The sequence below is a fragment of the Coffea arabica genome, chromosome 6e (assembly GCF_036785885.1).
Source record: "Coffea arabica cultivar ET-39 chromosome 6e, Coffea Arabica ET-39 HiFi, whole genome shotgun sequence".
Taxonomy (NCBI): Eukaryota; Viridiplantae; Streptophyta; class Magnoliopsida; order Gentianales; family Rubiaceae; genus Coffea; species Coffea arabica.
This window is the reverse complement of record NC_092321.1, coordinates 5,395,926-5,408,233: the sequence shown is the minus strand read 5'-3', so window position 1 is coordinate 5,408,233 and position 12,308 is coordinate 5,395,926. Positions and strand designations below refer to the sequence as shown.

The window sequence follows — 12,308 nt, the reverse complement described above, 5'->3', positions numbered from 1 at the left end:
TCTAGGGGGCCAAGCTGTGCTTTGCACAGCTCAAGTACCTCTAGTTTTATTACGAGGATATACATGCGATCGATTAAAATTCTGTCACCACTTGACACTTGTTCGCAGAGAATCACACTTGTGTGCAGCACATGGGCTTTGAGGGTAGTGCTTCAGAAATGTCCCTTGACCGGAAGAGAAGTCAAGGGAAAGGGTACCGAAAACTTGTAGTATGTTGTTTTTACCGCTTGCTTAGAACCCTAGGCCCTATAGTAGGGATGAGTTGCGCTTGCATTCCCACACTTGTCTATGCTTTGGATCAGGCCAATCTTGTTACTGGGTCATCCGTCTCTCAATCTTCACATGCCCAAAATTCAACTGACTGACTGCTGTTTTGTTTCTTGAATCATTGTCCAGTTAGTTATGCCGGCGATGCATATCTCATAATGTAACAGATAATGTAAATTAGGGCTATAACTCTGGGGCAAATGCAAATTTGAATTTGTTCACTCATAGAATTAAATTAGTATAAAAAATTACAATTAAAACAAAGTTATATGAATTTATGTTAAAAATTAAATTATAATAATGACATCAACTAACAGAAACACAAGGACTTATAAACGCCTTCCCGAAGTAACTGTTTTAAGTGTTATCCCGTTTGTCGTAAAAAGCCGAAAAGGAACGTAAAGTGATAAATCAATTACTAGCAACTTTTTTCGCTCTTTGACCTGAACAAAGGAAAAGTGAAGTTGAATGGTTAGTAATCTTTTTTCTACCTTTGAACATTTGTCGCCAGCATGCATACTTTCCAGTGCTACCTAACCAGCAACTAGGTTTGTTTTCTTGAAGTTCGTCAGCACATCGTTATTCCCTTCCTCTTTTTTATTTATTTATTTTTTTGGGGCGAGAAGAGTGAGGCTGTGATTGCATTCCAGCTCCAGAAGTCTGAAGAAAGTTTTGATTAAACCATGCAAAAATGATTTGCTCGGTCATGCAAGTAAGGACCATGAATATAGGGCGGCTTCCATAACCGGTTGACAAAGCAAAGAGCTTTCTTTGCCTTTGAATCTGATCCTAAAGATAATTTAGTAGTTGAAGCCAATGGTTTCAGTTTCATTAATATCAGGCAGATTTGAAATGGTCAGTATTATATATCTCTTGAATCCAACATTTCACCGGCAACAATAATAGAAGAAGTAATAATCAAGTACTTCGCATGGAGATGGATCATGAAGAACACAATCATGATGCTACTCAAGTTAATATCGTATTTTACAACATCATTCAAAGAGTCGCATGCTTGAAGAAAGAAAAACATTTTCACTTATTTAAAGCCGCAAATGGGGCACTTCACTAATCCGTTCTCATTGCACTCTGAGCATCTGATTGCCGGTCCATCATCTGGAGCGATGATCTTGCGGCTTCCATTGCAGTTGAAACACAGTACGAATTTTACTCCTGCGCAACCAGTGCAAGCAGAATTGTTTGGAGTCACAGGTATCCCTTGCAGGAGCTTCCTCAGCATTCCCCTTTCATGCAATCCTATCACTTCATCTGCCCCTCCGATATATCTACCTCGGATGAACAGCCTGGGAGGGACTACCCTTTGTCCCATAACCCTCCAAAGCTCTTCTCTGTATTCCAAGTGCATCGCGACATCTCTCTCGTGGTATTCAACTCGAAAGCTCTCCAGAAGGAACCGGATGCTTGTGCAGTCTTCAAAGGTTTTCCTTATTCCTCTCATGCTTGTTGTGTACAGAACAATTGATTCGCTTCCACCTGCAGGAGGGCATCTTTCTTCAAATCCCTGCAATGATGAAAGAAGTTCAGACAGATCATTTGCATCAATCATTTTGCTTTCTTCCATATCTGTCAGCTTAAAGCAAGCTACTAGTGTGGAGTCAGACGGGCTCTGATGAACATTTTTTCGGTTCAGCTGCCCTACAGCTGACCCCCCACTTTGACAGTCGGTCTCACATTTCTCATCAATGGCTGATTCTGCCATTAATTGTAATTCCTCCTTGTTATCGAGAGCAGAGCCTGCGTCCTCCTCAGACTTTAAGGGGGGTCTAAAATCTTCTGCTTTCTCATCATCACATTTGCCAGGAACCAGTGCGTCATCTTCAGCATCCTTTATGATCTCTGATTGATCTATTCTACCGCCCGTGACTAGCTCTGATTGAATATTATCCTTCTCGCATTCTTTTGGAGGTGATGAAGTTTGGAAGTATTGGTTTGACAGATTGGTAGTCCTAAACAAGAAGCCTTGTTTCAAAGAGTGGATGGTTGATATGGAATTCAGTTTCTTTACAATTCTTCCTTTCATGCTTTTCATCCCTTCAAGTCTCTCTCTCTCTCTCTCTCTGGTTTCTACATTTGCTTGCACCCCATTCAACTATTCACGAAGAGTTGAGGAAGGCCTGTGGAGATATGCTCAACATTGATGGTTGATTTTTCTACGTCTTTGATTTCCAGTGATTGGAAAGTGGCATCTCGAAGGCTGTTGTTCTTCGCCTTTTTGAATCTCAATCATGACTTGATTCTTAGGGCGGCAATCTGGTGTGCAAAATAGACAGGTACATCCCCCCCAATCGAGGGTCTCTTAGGTCGTTGCGCATCATCGACGGTCCACATTCGTCAAAAGAATATGGACCTACATCGTTGATAGTACATGAAATGGCTATATGATAGTAATGGTGCATGGGCGTTGTTGGCCACCAGAGTTGTTTTCCAGGGAGACAAGGTGTGCCACCATTCATCATCCACCCACAAGGGAGCAAAAGCCATTTCCTTTTTCCAATCAGTTGGGCTTTCTGGATATAAAGCAACTATAGTGGTTGAGCCTTTTCTATACCAGCCATGAGTAATGTCTCAGTCTGTCAACGCCAATAAAGCAAATCAACAAACCCTGGTTTCTTGGCCACCATATTCATTTGCCGAGGTACAACTCTAGCTCTGACCAAACCAACTTGGAACATTATTATCTAGCTCTGACAGCATAGAGGAGCACCAAAGGCACCGATAAATGCTAAGATCAACAGAATATGCTGCCCAAGCACGAAATCATTCTCATTCTACCTAATTGTTTGCTTCTGTGATTGTCAAATTAAGTTGTTCATCATCAATGTCACCCTAGATGTTCTATGGATACAAGTTCTTTAATATTCCAAACTCTTATTTTCTTTTTTTATTCTGCGCCGCACGAGTTATTTCTTTCAATTTCTCTCTTTTTACCCGTTCTCGGCGTTGGCATGTACTCCGAGAATTTCATTTTAAAACTGCCTATGATTTTGAAATACAATTTGAGGTGGGAAGGGTGTGAAAAGAAGTGAGAAGATTTAAAAAATTTTAAAAAAAAATCCATCCCATTCCACCATCATCTTTATCGTATCTTAAAGGGAAAATGACCAATTTAGTCTCTATACTTTTTTTTACTATCAATTTAGTCCTTATATAATTTTTTTGGCCAATTTAAACCCTATACTTATTGATCGGTTTCAATTGAGGAGTTCCGCGGCGGCGCCACCTTGTAATTGCGATTCAACGTCTAATTGAGCACTTATGCGGGGACATTTCTGGTACTTCACTGTTGGGGCTCCTTTTCAGAAGTAAAAATCAAAACCAAAAAGTTACCGGCGCATTTCCCCTCCTCCACTCCCCACCTCCACCCATTGGACTCCGAAGACGGGAAGATGTCCGGCATATTCCGGTACAAAACCTGTGGCCAGGAGGGTGTGAAACCGTAACTGCAACAAGATCATTCGCTCTTGCCATTTCCAGGGGCCATTGGACATCAACTGTTTCAATAAATGATTCAAAGTACATCATTCGAGACCACTTTGGTCCTGCATCATAATCTTGCCTAAGGAGAGGATGCACTAAAGGAATGGCTCTTAAAACAGCATACGCAAACTTAAGCTCTTCAAGAGTAGGATTTCTGAACTGAAGTTCAACAGATGACGTGCAGCGAACAACGTCAATAACTGGAAATTGATCAGTACCCGAGACCTCCAAAGCTAATGACTTTATCATTCTCTTATTTGAAGGGAACATGATTGACTCCAGCTCATAAGTCACCCTCAAAAGCTCAGTGTTTGGAACTCGAATAGTCTCCCTAGAAGCAGTCATTTTTTTTTGCATCATCATGAGCCCTGAACATGTAAATCCCTATATCCCCACCATTCCCACCAATAAACTGAACACAAGGAAATGGCTGTTTTCTGCTAGACCAGTCTGAATCCTTCCCCACCTTTATACCAAACAAATGCTCTGGGCGCAACCACTTCCATGGATCAGTCCTGTACAAAGCGGCGGCGGTTCTGTACAGAGACTTGATAAAAGGTGGAGTAATGCCATCCACCTTCAACAAACATGCTCCTGATCCAGGACCAAGTCCTGGGCCACACCCAAATTGTTGTTGATATCTAGTAAACAAATTCTTCAAATGCACATCCATAGTAACTTCCCCACACCCGCAGAACAGATCTACCAAACTTCTTGAAAACCCACAAACAATTTAGACCTCCAAGTCTAGCAATTTAACTCGGGCATATCAGTTCCATCAGAATTTCCAACTGAAAGGGATTTGGAGGATGAGAGGGAGAGTGTGGTAATCTTTGGGGCGAGGGAACGGAGCTTGGTTTTGTACCGGAATATGCCGGACATCTTCCCGTCTTCGGAGTCCAATGGGTGGAGGTGGGGAGTGGAGGAGGGGAAATTGCACCGGTAACTTTTTGGTTTTGATTTTTACTTCTGAAAAGGAACCCCAACAGTGAAGTATCAGAAATGCCCTGCATAAGTGCTCAATTAGACGTTGAATCGTAATTACAAGGTGACGCCGCGAAGCTCCTCAATTGGAACCAATAAATAAGTATAGGGTTTAAATTGACCAAAAAAATTATATAAGGACTAAATTGACAGTAAAAAAAAGTATAGAAACTAAATTGGTCATTTTCCCTAAACTATATAACGTGGTGAAGCTCGACCTACAGTGGTGTTGATTGTCTATTATTGCTGCTGTCCTCATTTTGCATTTTGTCATCTTATTCCAATTATGCCCTTTAGTGCTAATTTCTTTGTAATTTCGCTGTCAATGTTGTACTTTGTGGTCTTTAGCCTATCATCTCTCTTTGTTATTTCTTTGCTTTTGTTTGTTGCAGCTCTGCAGCTATAACTTCAAATCTTTGATAGACACTAATTTTTTGGGCTATACAAATCTATATATAGTCTAGCAACCTATTTGTGTGCCTTTATATATATATATATATATATATATATATATATATATATATATATATATATATATTGATTTTCTGCAAAATATAGATATCGACAAAAATATTCATTTTTTGGAAAATTTATATGTGCACGAAAGTTTTGTTTATCTAATAAATATAAATCAATTGTGCCGCTTTGTATTAGCTTAAATTAATACTAGAATTTTGCTCGTGCCTTAAAATGGATTTTTTTTATTGATTGTGAATTTATACAAATATGAATAATTTAAATACGAAAGTTAACAACAACATGTCCATTCATATTAACTTTAAAAAATTAATGTATTCTAAATGTTCAATTATTTACTAATTTTTAAAAATTTGTCTATATATTTTCACTATAATATGATAGTATACATCAAATAATATATCCCATATCAAAAACTTGGTAGATATTCTTTTTTTATATAAATATTCTTTTACATAATTTAAATTTTTATAATGACCATAAATCTAGAACTATATATTCACATTTAATTAAGTAGAAAAGATCCAGCAATCAACTTTTTTATCAATAAATATTTAGTTTCCAACAATATTGGTAATTTTGTTGGTGTAACAATTAGTTCTCTTTTTTACACTAAGTTAATTGAAAATTAAAGAAAGAGATGATGAACAATTTGAATACTAATCAACGATATGATGATGAAAGGAAGTAATTTATGGAATATGTAAGATTTTAATAATTATAATGTGAAAAAGGCTTTACTATAGTTCTATTTAATAATTTGATAGAAAGCAAATATCATTAAGATAAAATTAATTATTTTTTAAAAGTTATTTTAGATATCATTAAGATAAAATTAGTTATTTTTTAAATTTATTTTAAATTAGGGATAATTTTTAAACATATAATATAATATTCAATATGGATAAAACCCAAATGACCCATAACCCGTTAATTCTCTTTAATTAGACATGCTACAAAGGAGTGAGAAACACTTTAATTAAAATAGCTACTTTCATATATATAAATATATATATATATATATAGATGACCAATTATTTTTAAAAATATAAGATAATTTCCCTCTATTTCAAAAATGTTACTTCGATAATATTTCTTAATTACTGAATTATTAACTTAAAGCTTTTGCATTTTAAGATTGAGTAGCATAACATAGATGCGGTGAATACAAAGTGATGATTAATTAGGTCCTTGTCTATAAATGAATAAAAATAGATGCATGTCTATAAAAGTGATAGTTAATTAGATGCTTGTTTTTAAAAAATATAGGATAATTTCCCCCTATTTCAAAAATATTACTTCGATAATATTTCTTAATTAATGAATTATTAACTTAAAGCTTTTGCATTTTAAGATTGAGTAACATAACATAGATGTGGTGAATGCAAACTGATGATTAATTAGATGCTTGTCTATAAATGAATAAAAATTCACTGTGCAGCTAATAAATATAAACAAGTTCTGCCAATTTCTATTAGCTCATGACTAACTGGTTTGAGAACAAAACAGAAGAGTTTGCCTCCATTTCAAAAATCTTTATTGATTGAATAATGTTTCTTAACCACCGAATTACTAATATAAGACTTTTTCATTTTAGAATTAAACAATATGACATAAGTGTTGTTGATCTGAAGCGATCATAATTTAAACGCTTCCTTATAAATGTATCGATGTGATATTAGTTGACTTAAAAAAGAGCTGTTTGATCCATAATTAGTGTTTTATTAGTGTATAACATTGAATTATTAAACATTATTAATTTATCTTATCAATGAACAAGCAATCCAATATACCACTCCTCTATCCACTATTCTAACTCCATTATCATATAAAACATTCTAAATTTACGTTATTAAATAAATCTTATATTGCAAAACCACTATTCTAACTCCATTATCATATAAAACATTCTAAATTTACGTTATTAAATAAATCTTATATTGCAAAAGTCGCGGGCCGCCAAGCCTGGTTCTCACATAAGGCATGCCTTCTTTCTTTTCCTTTTTTTTTTTTAAATAAAACCCGATATGCTTTTAATTTTTTTTTTTTTTTGTCAACGCAGTGGGGTATCTGGGTCCATGGACTGATAATACTGTACGACCCAACTAATTCCCACTGCGTGGCCGGAAGAGGTTGCCCAACATCACCGACCAAGTAAACCCGGGGACTCGATCCCTGGACGTAGCTCTCCCCCAACTGAGACTACAACCACGGAACCGAACCCCGAAGGCCGATATGCTTTAATTGCTGACAACATTCGGTAAGAATACTGTAGAACACAGAGAATAGGCAAAGATGATCAGAGTTTCGTCATCGTGCAGATCTATAACTTTTTTGAAGGATCAGTTGGCTAGTAAATTTAGTACATTATACTCTGGAAGTTCAACTCAATGGAGACTGAGTACGAAGTTTCACTCATAGTACCTCGTGTTTGACATCTGATCCAGGAAAAGAGAACGGTAAGAACAATCTTAGACGTCACATAGTACCAATAGAGGTAGCTTAGTAACACAAGTCATCTATACACATATTTTATTTTTTAAAACCAAATGGCCAATGTTGACTAAATCTTCCAAGCACTCAAGTATCGGCTACATCCTCCGTTGCAACAAAGCCTATGCTGAAGTCAAAGTTAATGCATGTCAACAGCTGCTTGTTAGCATCCGACAATTTCAATTTGAGCGTGTAGGAACCCTGCATATGTTAAAAGACTTGTGAGCTGATATTACGACCAAGCCAAAGACAAATGAAATTATTATTTGTACAAAGTGCTTTGACATTCAACGGAATGCAGCTCACTGTAGACTGTTTAGTTCGTAGTCACTGTGGAAGATTCATAGGATGCAAGTGCCAAGATAACAATTACTGTTCATATAGGGGAGTAAAAGATGGCTTGAAGCATCTAAACAGGTTTCTAGTTCACATGGCAGCCTCTTGAAAGCATGGGCAAAACACATCCCCACGTGGCAAAAGAAATCAGGGAGATCATAAACAAAGGAGCAGACAGATGCCATGCGGGCTACATTATGAGATGTCATAGGTTACCCCCTTCACAAGGCTCACAAGAAATTCCCAGTACCATGGGACTGCAACACAAACCATCATTCCCAGGCAATTCTAGATTGGGAAGATATGCGGAGAATCAAATGTTAAAGGAATATATAAAGAACCAGATTAAGCAGAAGTGAAAGGATAACTCACAGGTGGGGTATATCCCGGTAAAACTTGCGAGTGAGCAATCTCAAAATCTCCTGCAGTCACAGGGCACGATGTCTCGTTACAAAGATTATGTTTCTCCGTGCGAACATTGAATCCAAAGTAGGACACATCAATCACTAGTTCCCCTCCAGCGATGGTTGCATCTGCAAACAAAAAATTCAAGTAAGATTCAAGGCAAAAGACTACTAGAACAATTGTCATTCAATAAATAGGACTGTCTGATATTTCTTCTCATTAGAAACCATTCATGCTTATATTGATTTGTTTCATGGAACTTGAATACGGGCTTTGCTCTATGAGATTATAAAGGTACTAACAGAAAAAAAAAGGCCATTACAAAGAGCTTCATAGAAACTAGGATTGAAATATATGCAAGCTTACCTTATGTTCCTTGAATTCAATACCCACAAAATACCATATACCCTGTACTGATTGTAGCAGGGAATAATTGTCCTGATACTAGTATTTTTGTGCACCATATACGTATGCTTCATTTAAAAAGAAAAGAAAAGATTATATGCAATTATAAAATTACCTTGAAACTTGTGGGATAGTGAAGGTTGCTACTTTGGATAATGTTTTTAAGTGAGAGAGTAATATGATTTTTCCCTTTGCTGCAGCAGTAATATTCGCATTCCAAAAAGTTACAAAAATGGGTCACCAAAGAGGTTGCTCTGGCTTTGTATATAGTTCATTGGAAGAACTTAACTTCGTATCACACACACACCTCTCACACATGCACACAGTTCAGCAGCTTCATATCACAAAGAGAAAGAGGCAAGAAACACTAAACCACAAAGAATTGAGTGCAAAGCTTAGAAACCCAGAGTAACAAATAGCAACTTAATAACATGTTGCCTTTAGCAGCACTTCCTCTCACAAATACCATTATGATTCATGACATATACCATAGAAAGACGAGCGTGCAGCACAAGCATAGTGTTCTAAAACCAGCTAACACCGAGAGTGCAGATTAGCTCATTTGCAGAATAACAAAACACGGCCTTAGCCCTTATGTGGCTTTAAAGATGAAACTGACTATGCTTCGTGTCTCATACTAATCATCCCCTCTCCAAAAGCTTGAAATTTACATAGATAAAGACGAGAATGCCAATATCTTACACACTAATGCCTTGAATGCCTTAAACCAAAAACACAAATTTCTGGGAAGCGAATGTCATTCATTTGAGGACATCATATTAATACAACTGGGTCCCTCAAAATTGATTATTGTAGCTTATTGACTCTACATACAGGCCATTATATAAATCAGAGACCATGCAGACTACTTTGCCAACAGGTAATGGTAGCTAATTGAAAAAACAAAATGACAGTCCCTTAAGCGAAAAAATGTGATATCTAGAGCAACGGCTGTTTCTAAGGTTCATAAAGACATCCAGTACAAATCAAACTTAATTTTTTATGAGCAGCAGGCAGGCTGGACAAAGAATGGGCGAAGGAATTGAGCTAACAGTAGTATGTAATACCTGTAGATGCAGCGATTTTGAAGGTAGTTTTCTTGTTCCTTGTGATAGGGTAAGGTGTGATGTCAACTCCACTGACCTTAACAGCATACTGAGCCTTCTTATCTACATTTAAATTTGGGCAATAGATACATTAAGACATAAAACCGAGGGAAGGTACCATTAGACATAAAATCAACGCTATTTAACACTAAAATGAACAAAGATCTATGAAATATTTACTTCTCATCCATTTAGCAACAATAATAATATTGACCATCCATATGCATAAACCAAATTATAAACTACTGATAAAGAAAGAGGTCGGCCCATAATTAGAGAATCCAACTAAAATAACAAAATTCGATTAATCAGATTTTAGATTAACAAGAATTTCTTGTATTTGTTACCCATAAGTAAAGACGTCGACTTTTTTGTACTTTTCTTTGCAAAAGAAGCCCTCATTCTCTCTTAATAGTTAGGACCCTAGAAAAACCCCTAAATTAAGAAACAAATAAATCACAAAAGAAGATAACTTCAAAACAAAATTGGTTTGATCTCAGAGGCCAATATGACTTTGAACTAGCTTTAACTTGGTAAGGGAAACCCCGAAGTAGATTGTGAAAATAATCAAACAAAATAAATTAAAAGGGTCCTAAAGCAAAGGTGGGAAAGAAACTTAACCGCAGTATCGAACTTTCGTAGATGCGGCTGAAGTCGACGGAACAAGTAGTAAAGCCACCGACAGGAAGAGTCCCAACAGCCCAATCAGATTGATCAATTGAGACCTCGCCATCGGTTTTCCGACACCAAAACAGAGAGAGGGTCAGATTTTTAGGAGGAAGAGGAGGAGGATGAGTGGCGAGCGAAGAGCCGAAGACTTCGCAATAATATTGGTCTGAAATGAAGCAAAGAACGTTGGGTGGCGTACTCTAGAATCTAGAGCCCACGCCCAAAGGTTTTTTTTTTTTTTTTTTTCACGGAAACGTTAGAAATATTGATATAAAAAATAAACTATACAATTTGAGCAGAGACCCATATTCAACTTTACAAGAGTGTCCCTAGACAATGAGGATTTAAATATTCCTCATCTTGCTCTAACTTAGTAGCATAAGCACTAATCCTTCTACTGATCATATTACATTTGTGGTCTATCAAGCTAAATCAGCATTCCATAAACAAAGATTTTAACATTTGGATGTATTCCAGTTGAGCAACAAGGCTTATGTCTTGTGCTTTGTTCGTCCTCAAACAACGTATCAACTGAGCAGATGAAACTATCACTTTCACTTCCTTCCAAAGTTTCTCCCTAGCCTTACACAGAGTGTTAGTTTGATTGTTGCAGCATAATCCAACATGCTATCTCCTATGCTTCTTTCCCTTGTGGCCCAAACATCAAGTGTGTCATTACCTTGGCTAGCCACTATAACAATTCCTAGTGGCTTCCCTTCCTCCTGCTGGCTGACTTTCACTACCATGTTCATCAGATTGCTTTCATCATTGTTTTGCTGATCTTCCTCATTCCTTGATGTTGTTTCCTGGATGCTCACTCACTTGTCTCTACATTGAACTTCAGCGTACTCCAACCACTCTATATGAGCTTTCTGTACAATTTCACAAGGGTAATGGTATCTATAGTTGAAAATCTTCTCATTCCTAACTTTCTACACTTGCCAGAGAATGTTGGCAGTAAGAGCTTGATGCTAATTTCCTTCAATCCTGCTTGTAGCTTCCATTAGACCACTCCACCATTTAGTGAAATTGCCTCTGTAATCTGCAAAGGTCTTACGTACGACTAATTGTATTCAGATAAAAAAAAGAGAATGGATAGCAATTCTTTCCGTAGTTGGATAAGCTGTGTATTTACACTTATCTTTAACCCCGGTCTTAAAATAGGGATAATTTCAGAAACCTCAACAATCCCACTAGTCTCTCCTAAAGTTTGCAAAATTATACAAACTTCCCCAGAAGTTAAGATTTTGATAACAAAATTAGTCCAATTAGAAAAAATATACTTTAAGGAGAGAGATGAAACTTTTATTTCATAAGTACCCCATATACATGTATATAAGTTGTATTACTAAAAGAATGAAAATAATTAAAAGTTAGAAATAATTAATACACACATTTTAACACTCACAAAATTCACATTCAATAAAATTAAACAACACAAATAAGCAACAAAATTATACGAATGATTACAAGATTTAGTATAATAGACTAGTCATCTCTTTTGATATGATATTTGCTATAATTCTTGTGATTTTAAAAAAATTTCAAATTTTGTCTTTTTATAACTTCTTTCTCCTTTACTAATTTTCTGATGATTAAGTAATTAGAGTACTAATTAACTATTAGTAATTAATCAATGAAAATAAATGTTGAAAATTTCTTTAATGA

At 36.3% G+C, this 12,308-nt stretch overlaps 2 protein-coding genes and 1 pseudogene across 2 annotated transcripts; all 3 read right to left on the bottom strand.

Annotated features, from left to right (window-relative positions):
* Positions 1–1,306: 1,306 nt before the first annotated feature.
* LOC140009633 (uncharacterized) lies at positions 1,307–2,317 on the bottom strand. Its single transcript, XM_072055728.1, has one exon. It carries the CDS (start codon positions 2,315–2,317, stop codon positions 1,307–1,309), a length of 1,011 nt encoding a protein of 336 aa, XP_071911829.1.
* A 1,280-nt stretch (positions 2,318–3,597) lies between these two features.
* Positions 3,598–4,700, bottom strand: LOC140009632 (uncharacterized; annotated as a pseudogene).
* Positions 4,701–7,512: 2,812 nt separating this feature from the next.
* On the bottom strand, positions 7,513–10,832 carry LOC140009385 (uncharacterized). Its single transcript, XM_072054696.1, has 4 exons — positions 10,593–10,832; positions 9,933–10,034; positions 8,428–8,588; positions 7,513–7,920 (listed from the first exon to the last, which is right to left on the bottom strand). The coding sequence occupies exons 1-4, from the start codon at positions 10,702–10,704 to the stop codon at positions 7,807–7,809; spliced, it is 489 nt and encodes a 162-aa protein (XP_071910797.1). The 5' UTR covers positions 10,705–10,832; the 3' UTR covers positions 7,513–7,806.
* Between the last annotated feature and the right edge of the window lie 1,476 nt (positions 10,833–12,308).